At 38.2% G+C, this 8,752-nt stretch overlaps 1 protein-coding gene across 1 annotated transcript; it reads right to left on the bottom strand.

Annotated features, from left to right (window-relative positions):
* Positions 1 to 1,745: 1,745 nt before the first annotated feature.
* Positions 1,746 to 7,596, bottom strand: LOC101173954 (C-type lectin domain family 4 member G). Its single transcript, XM_020706921.2, has 8 exons — positions 7,494 to 7,596; positions 7,284 to 7,394; positions 5,899 to 5,967; positions 5,348 to 5,410; positions 4,975 to 5,037; positions 4,485 to 4,627; positions 2,624 to 2,742; positions 1,746 to 2,173 (listed from the first exon to the last, which is right to left on the bottom strand). The coding sequence occupies exons 3-8, from the start codon at positions 5,936 to 5,938 to the stop codon at positions 2,053 to 2,055; spliced, it is 549 nt and encodes a 182-aa protein (XP_020562580.1). The 5' UTR covers positions 5,939 to 5,967; positions 7,284 to 7,394; positions 7,494 to 7,596; the 3' UTR covers positions 1,746 to 2,052.
* Between the last annotated feature and the right edge of the window lie 1,156 nt (positions 7,597 to 8,752).

The following is an 8,752-nucleotide window of genomic DNA, read 5'->3' as shown; positions in this document are numbered from 1 at the left end:
AAGGAGGCAAGGAAGAACACCAATCCAGTATCAGGTCAGAGACGACATAAACATACAACATATTCCAATGAGCAGGTTCCTTTCACATGGAAAGACAAAGGCTGACCTGACCAACTATCTTGCTGCAAAGATAGAGTTCAACAATGCATTTCACAAACTGGTCATTACCTCTTCATTAGGACGTACGGGGAGCCACAAAGTATTGCTTTGTCATGAAGAAGCAGACACACTGTTGATCTACCAGGTTGTGCTGGCATCACGAAGAAACCCACCAGATGCACGGATGGTTTTCTTCTCCCCAGACACAGATGTCCTTGTGTTAGTCGTAGCAAACAATGACCTCCTGCTGAAGAACCCAGCCATTTCAATGGATTCTGGGATTGTGAAAATAGAGCCAATATGGACAGCAATGGGGCCAGATAAAGCAAAGGCTTCGCCAGCCTTTCATGCATTCAATTTTGCGGACAACAATGGAAAGTTCTCTGGTATAGGCAAAGCAACCTGGCTGCAAGTATGCATGAAGGCAGACAAAGATGTTATCAGTTCACTGAACATGCTTTGATGAAGAAGTGACCGAAACTATGCTTACCACCCTGGCAAGCTCTGTCTGTGCAGCCTAGTCCCCCAAATGCATCTATATCAAGACTATCTGTGAACTGTGATGGTATCTTTTTTGCAAGCATATGGCTGAAAGTGACAAGCTACCTACCTACTCTTAGAGCTCTTACACAGCATGTCCTGAGAGCTCATACTCAAGCCAGAGAGTGGGGACAGGCCAGCATTGCTCTGCAGTATCCTGCTTTGAATCCCCTTTGGAATGGCTCCCACAAAGGGTCTGATAACCTGCTGAAACCAAACACATCAGATATGATATATTAGCTCCAAAAGCCATCCTTGAGTTGGTTTAGCTTTCCATACAAAAAAAAGACTGGTCTTCTGCCAGATGTTCTTGCCGAACAAAGAACTTATCCCACACTCCCCATCAAAATGATGCGGGGACACAGGACATTTATGAAACCGATGACTATGATGGTGATATGTAAATACTCTTCAGTTGCTTAAAAAGCTATTTGCAGCCGTCTTTCTTAGAAACAAAAGTAACGGATGACACGGACACATTGTGGCTTTTCAACTTTTCAATGAAAAGTTTCCATGAGCAGGTGAGGTTAGTGCCCAGCCTGTTTAGAGTTCTTTGCCTCAGAATGCAATACACTTCCATGGGTCTGCAACCTCTTCTTACCATTCCTCTTTAAAAGCTACAAAAAAATCCAACATTGTTTATTCAAACTGTAGTTTTCTTTAAAGCCTTGGAGAAATGAAGCAAGCCTTCGCCATCCAATCCAGCAAGAAAACGTAGATTTACTCAGAAGGAAACAGAAAAACTTGTATTTTTTTTACTTGTGCAAGAATTAATTTGTCAAATGATTACAATAAGAAAATTAGCAAAAAAAAAACTTGCTGAAGTAAACAAGACACTTTATAAACCTAGAGTATATAAATACCTTTAGTGTCGAAGACTGCAGGAAAGCCAGCCTTCTTTAGGGTTCCATCCTATGGATGGCTCTCCTTTTTAAAATTGTAACTTATTTACATTTCACTTTTTCATTTAGTTTTGACATTGACCATTGATAAATTGACATTTAAAATTCATTGTCTGTAAAAAAAATCCTGCCCAATTATCACCCCCCCCCCACACACACACACGCACACAAATGAATTTATAATCAATTGAAAATAAACACTTCTAATTAACTTATTCAAGTTTTTATTTTGCACAAATAAAACCATAAAAGCAACACTTTGGTCTTAAGGCAGAAAATACATTCAAATATTTTCACATGAACAGACTCATTGACCATCTGTGGACACAACGTAAAAACAGTGTTCTTAAGATTAGAAATACATTCAATAAAACATCAAAAACAAGAGATACGTACATTTTACCTCAAGAACAATGTCTTAAAGTGAAGAAATTGAAATGGAAGTTTCATGATTATAATGTAAACCGTTCAATCTCTGCACAAACCTGCAACAGCAATAAAAGCATCAACTTCATATCTCACAGATGAAGGTTTTATGGCGAGTTTTGGGCAGACTTTTCCATTTCCCCTCAGCATTTAAATAGACTGCAGTGTTGTAGTCAGTGAATTCTATCTTCTCCTTTTTCTCGAATCTGTGTAAAAATAAAACACACTAATGAAATAAAAGCTTCAGTGTTGGTCAAACGCATCATTCTATTTGAGGAAAAATGTACTTTCAGTTGGACTGTAAGTAAGTAACAAGTTTATTTCAAATCAAATCAACACAGTTGAAAACACTTTTTCTGTATTTTACTGCAAATGATTTTATTTTATTAAATTCTTTTTAAATTTTATTCTGGGCTGCACGGTGGCGCAGTGGTTAGCGCTCTTGCCTCAGAAAATGAATGAATGATTTTATTCTAATTTAAACTAGTGGGGTGACCTTTTATAAAAAAAAAAAATTCAAAAGCTCAAAATCTTTTCTCTCAACTACTTCCTGGTTTTCCACTGCACATGCTCAGTAGAATCCAAATGCCTGATCATGATAATTTATTTTTTTATAGAGTCATTTCATTAACATTGTCAAAGAAAGACAGACTCACATTTCTGTTAGCTGTGATCCATCCACCCACTTCCAATCATATTTCTCCTTTTGTGTGGACCATCCAACTTCCAGACCAATCCAGGATTCTCCATTCTGATTCAGCTTTGTGATAAAACCCTATTTGAAAGAAAGTTTTTTTTTAGTCTGCAAAATATTTTAAAACATTTTAAAAACCCAGAGGTCTGAATTCCAAATGATCTTGCAGTTCATTTTTTTTTCATTCCAGACACTTTTCATCTGTTTTTTTATTTTATTTCAAGATTCCTTTTATTATCAGAGGTTTAAAGTCAAAAACAGATTTCTGCAATAATCCGGTGCTGCTCTGACACTTCTAGATCCTGAGTCATGGGGGAAACCTAAATAACTGTCAAAAGATCTATGGGAAAAGGTAACTGAACTGTACAAAACAGGAAAGAGATAAAAGAAGAGATGCAAGGAACTGAGAATACCAGTCAGCGGTGCTCAAACTTTGATCAAGAAGTGGAAAGTGAGGAGTTCTGTTGAAACCAAACCATGGTCACACAAATGTCTGCTACAACTGCCAGAAAAACACTGGGGATGCAAAGAAAATCCCACAAGTAACTTCAGCTGGGATCCAGGACTCTAAAAACTGCAGTGTGGATGCTTCATTGTCGAGTGTCCAGGAGAAAGCCTTTTTTGCACTTATGCCACAAAATAGCTCAATACAAAATGCCAAATAGCACAGAGACAAGCCTCCAAGCTTCTGGATCAAAGTCATTTGACGACTCCAAGACTGACCTTTTTGGCCACAACTAGAAACACTGCATTTGGAGAGGAGTCAACAAGGCCTGTGAAGAAAACCATACTGCAGTAATATGGCTTTCCGGTGAGGTTTTATCTCTGCCCCTCTCAGAACCTCCTTGAGATGCAAAAGCCTCATAAGTGTGTCTTGAGCTGAGTCTTTGTGATGAACAAGAAGAGTCACAAGACTGAAAAAAATGTGCAAATACGTGAAACCGCGATGGAACACCATTCCTACTGTGAAACACGGAGGCGGTCGCTGATGGTTTGGGGATGTGTAAGCTATGTAGGGACAGGAAACTTGGTCAAACTGATGGCGGGATGAATGCAGCACGTTATCAGAAGATACTGGAGGAAAACTTGCACTCTTCAGCTCAGAGGCTGCACATGACACGCACTTGGAAATTTCAACATGATTGAAAACGCAAAGCCAAGTCCACCTGTCATTGGTTCCAACAGAATGAGGTGAAGGTTCAGGAGCGACCATCTCAGTTACGTCTCCTCAATGTTCTTGAGCCGCTCTGGGGAGATCTCAGACAGCCCGTTGAACAAAGACAAGCCAAAAATTTAAAGGATTTGGAGGTCTTCTACCTAGAAGAATGGGCTGCTTTACCATCAGAGAAAATGAAAAACCTCTTCCACAACGACCACAGAGACCTCAAGCTGGTATCGATCCAAAAGGAAGTAACGCAAGGTATTAAGAAATGGGGTTTGTAAACTTTTAGAAAGGGTCATTTGGGAAGTTTCTGTTGTCGTTATGATTTAAAAAGGGCTAAAGCTTTTTACATCTTTAACATTGTCTAAAAAAAACTTATGAGAACAACTGTATCTGATACTAAAAGACAGAAATCTATATATTTTGTCTTTAATTAATTTTTCTATGAGTAACAAAATAAACAAAAAAACAAAAAAAACTGAAAAGTAGAACTGTACATTTTTTATTCTTATAAATTGATTGATTCAGATGTTTCAGGCATTATCAGCAAAAACTAAAATATTTGAAACATGATGACTTAAGAGATTTAATTGAAGACTGCAGAGGTAAAATATTGGTACAAAATGTCTCAAACATTTTAGGATAAAGTTGAAACACAAACCTGTTCCTCTTCGTCGTCTATGATCACCAGATCAGATCCTTTATTCTGACAGTCGCTCCTGCTCTTATCCCAAGATGTGGTGAAAGTAGATTTGAGGTAGCAGCTGCATCCAAATCTCATCCATCCATTACGACACTTTTTATCTTGATTTCAAGAACATTTCATGTCAATTAACCTTAAAATCTTCAGTCATGTTATTTAAATGTGATGATTATTCCCCCTTAAGTATTTGTTTCCCAGACACGTGAGATTTAAACAGTTTTTTTTTGTTTGTTTTTTAACCAACACATCAGAGTTGATAAACCAACTGTTGAGATTGGGAATCAAACCTTCAACTCATCTTTCAGCAAACAGCTGTTCTGCCCTCTTTCCACATTTACACTTGATTCATGTTTTATAACTTGAACTTTGACACAAAAAAGAGATAAACAACAACATCTATTTAAAAATGAGATCTAAACTCTGATCATTTCTGTTGATCTTTTCTTACTGTCAGTCTTGATCTTCAGATTCTTCATGTCGTCCTGCAGACGTCTGTGGTCAATTGTCACGACTTCAAAACAACAATTTTTAGTCATTAAAACAGTACTGAACATTTGTGATTTTTCTCATCGTTTAGGCAGGCAACACAATTGTGTTTCCTTTGGGTCAAATGTTTTGTGTCTTCATGAGTGAGAAAGGTGTCTTGTCTGGATGTCAGAAAATTCATCATAAAACATGAACACAGTACAAATACGGAACTTTTGTAAAAGGAGAAGTTTTAACATCAATATGAACCTGCAACAGTCCAGCTGTTGTACTTATTTTATATTGATACCTCAGCTATAATATTAATTGTTTGTTGTTTTCTGATCTTTTCTTACCTTCATTTTCATCTCTCAGCTGCTTGATTTCATCCTCCAGACGACTGTTGTTGACCATCATGACTTGAAAACAGCATCAATTCTTTTTTGTCATTCTTTGTTATAAAACTCAAAAACTCAACATCTAAAAGCCAAAGTCTGAAAACAACACCACATTTTTTGTGTTATAAAAAAAACTTCATAAAATGTCTTTTGTTGTTTTTGTTTATCACTGAGAGTGTTTCATTGTTATCTTCCTTTTTAATGTGTTGCCTAAAATCAAACAGGAATCTGTACTTTTTCAGACAAAGTGAGTTGTTTTTGCTGCAATTGGAGGACATGTGCTGCTCACTGATGGCTTCAGTTGAACTTCAACAGCAGCATCTGACGGTTAAAATCTACCATGACACGCTGATCTGCAAGACAATGGTCACCATGGGCTGCTCAAACCAGTTCATGCTAGGTTAAAATCAAACTCTCACGTTTAAATAAATAAGGAACAAAGTAACCCAAAGTCCTTTTGTAAACAGTTCTTTTGACAAACTGATTAAATATTAAAAAAATTTTCTCACCTGAAAGTTTAGTCTGCAGTTGGTTGTAACTGTTGTTCATTTTGTTGTTTTCCAAAGACAAAAGAAGGTCTGTAACATAAAATCACTCATATGAATCAGGAAAAATAAGACATTTTATGATTATTAAACATCACAGTCATGGTCAGAATAGAATTACTCGTTGGGTTTTTTCCTTTTTGTTTCTAAAAGAAAATTGACTTGACAAAAACATCAAAACAATATTAAATATATTTTAAATTGGGCAGTTGTGGAGGTAAAAATTCAGTTCTGGAAGGACTTTGATGAAGCCAAGGACTAGGAGCCAAAGAGAATGACCTGTTGACCTGGAAGAGATTTGGCTAAACCATGCAACACCTCAGGAGGTTGAAGCATTTTCTGGTCCCACTGATTTCAGTACAAATGGGGAGCTATTGAATTTGAGGATGTTGTAGGGTGGAGGATGGAATTTTTCAAGGATCTCCTCTGTAACAGAAGCAGAGACTGGGGACTGCAGCAGTCTGGGTTACCTGAGCTAATTGCAGAGAGATGGGTTAAGTGTTCCACTTTAAAGTGGGTGAAAATCCCAGCAGATCACCAGTTTCTGAAATCCTCAGACCAGCCCGTCTGGCACCAACAACCACGTTTAAAGTCAATTCAATCACCTTTCTTCCTAATCCTGATGCTCGGTGCCTAAATTTGCATTAACAAGCAGCTGCAGGTGTGCCTAATAAAGAACAGGTGAGTGCACACAGTCTGCCTGATGAACAGCACTAATGCATCCCTCGGTCAGCGTTCAGGTGGTTGAAAATCAAAAAAATCTGTAAGACATGCCTGCATCTCACCTACTTAGTTTTCTCTTGGTTGGTGTTTAAGTGTTCTCTATGTCCGGTCACCTGCAGCATGCCATTAGAACAAAATTGACATTTTGCTTTATTGGGTCAGAGAGTGGTCTACAATTGTGAAATATCATGTAGACCAATTACATGATATTTCATGTAGAGAAGAGCCACTGCTGCTCCACATCAAGGAAAAACAGCTGAGGTGGTTTGGGCATTTATGCGCCCTGGATCCCTCCCTTAGAGGAATTCTAGGCATTTTCCACCGGCTGGAGACCAGGGGGAAGTCCCAGGATGTGCTTGAAGGACAACGTCTATTAGATGGCCTGGAAGTGATTTGGATCTCTCCTTTAGAGAGCTGAAGAAAGTTACTGTGACGTCAGAAATCTGGGTATTTCGGCTTAATCTGCTGCCGTTGTCTGCTTTCAATTTTAAATTTCTGCAATAATTTATTACAGAATGAGATGAAAAGCTGTTCATCCATGTTTCCATGTTCAAAAATGGATTCATAGAAATGATCTCTGCTTCAGAAACATTTATTTATTCTATTCTTAAGGTGTTCCATCTTACAGCATATGGAGAGGGCGATGATCCCTGCTGCCGTCAGAACACACAGCACCTTCAGACACAACAAAGTCCTCCATTCCTTCTGGACTGCAGAATGGCTCTGAGTCTGTGGTCCTTCAGAAGCAAACGTGTTAAGTTTTTGAAATGCATCAGTCAGTAAAGAATGCTGTTCACCAAAATGCTGATCTTTCCAGATGCCATAAATTTTCTTACCTGTTCCTGTTGGCTGACAAGAATAGTAAACTTCCTCATCATTTGAATTCCCATAGATTGCCACTTTTCTCTCCTCCCAGTCTGATCCGTCTACTTTTGAAGACATTCTACGAATATTGAGAGAGAACAGATTAAGGAAGTGGCGGCTTCAAGGAAACACGTGGTTTACGGCGTAGTGTGTGTGCTTTCTGTGAACAAACATCTGTTCTTACTGCTAACCATTAGTGCAATTTGGAGCTTTACCTTTCAATCTTCTGAATGATATCAACATGATTTTTTTGCCTTTAATGAAAGCACCAGCTGCAGTGGATGCAATGTTTTAGTACATGTTGCATTAAATAAATGGGTGAAAGTGACCTGTTAAAACATGATGTAACATGTGTGAACAAGAGAACAGATTTCCTGTTTTGAAACCACAACTTTCAACCATTAAATGACTTACTAGAGCTTTCTGTGTAAACAGCACATCCAACTGTTCGGCTATGAGGAACAAAGGTCAGAGTGGAATATACACATTTAGTTAGACTAATGTAAAGCGATATATGTATTATGTTGTCTTAAAAAATATGTGACTATCATGCATAGTTTTGATTTTCAAATTTTCTTATTGCAGATTCCAAGAAGGTCAGATACAACAGAAAGCAGCAAGAAGACACATCAGACTGGGAGGAGTGTGAGGTGGAAATCTACAACGATGCATTTGAATCTGTGGAGGACACCACCGGGGTTCAGTCACCAGAACAAGGTAAGAATGAACTCAATCTTGCTGATCAAAATCTCAGTACCAGTTCAGCAAGAATGAACATTTAGCTGGCTAGATTTTAACAAGGTTGTGAGTCAGGGGGGGGTCAGAATCCAGGCCTGGAGGGGCGATATCCAACATGTTTTCCAACCAACTTACCATTAAAGCTCCTCCACCTGATCCAGGTCATCAGGAGCAGATAAGACAGGATTTCTGGAAAACCAGCAGGAGGCCTGGAGTTTGACACCCCAAGAGCTTCAAAAATGGAAAAAGAAGCAATTGGAACAAGAGGCTGAACGTTTTGAGCAGGAGCTTTTTATAAAAAATAAAAAATAAAAATCTATTTTTGATAAATTGTCAGCTCCTTTTTCTTTTTTTGGGGGGGGGGGGCATTTTGAAGCTCGATCTAGAACATTGTTAAGGTCCAGCTGTGATAAATGCACATTTTTGCATTTTCTTAACTGGTCTTTAGATTTTGATCAGGAGTGTTTGATCAAAGAACAATGGATTCTTCTCT

This window comes from Oryzias latipes, chromosome 11 (assembly GCF_002234675.1).
Source record: "Oryzias latipes chromosome 11, ASM223467v1".
NCBI lineage: Eukaryota > Metazoa > Chordata > Actinopteri > Beloniformes > Adrianichthyidae > Oryzias > Oryzias latipes.
Note: the sequence above shows the minus strand (reverse complement) of the source record. Positions and strands in the feature narration are given on the sequence as shown.

What these genes read in the sequence shown, in the direction of transcription:
- LOC101173954 (XM_020706921.2), bottom strand. Translation starts at nt 5,938, where the DNA reads ATGAACAACAGTTACAACCAACTGCAGACTAAACTTTCAG. An exon ending in GCTGAGAGATGAAAATGAAG is followed by an intron (nt 5,038 to 5,347) that starts GTAAGAAAAGAT and finishes GTTGTTTTGAAG; the next exon opens with TCGTGACAATTGACCACAGA. An exon ending in GGATCACAGCTAACAGAAAT is followed by an intron (nt 2,174 to 2,623) that starts GTGAGTCTGTCT and finishes ATTTTTACACAG; the next exon opens with ATTCGAGAAAAAGGAGAAGA.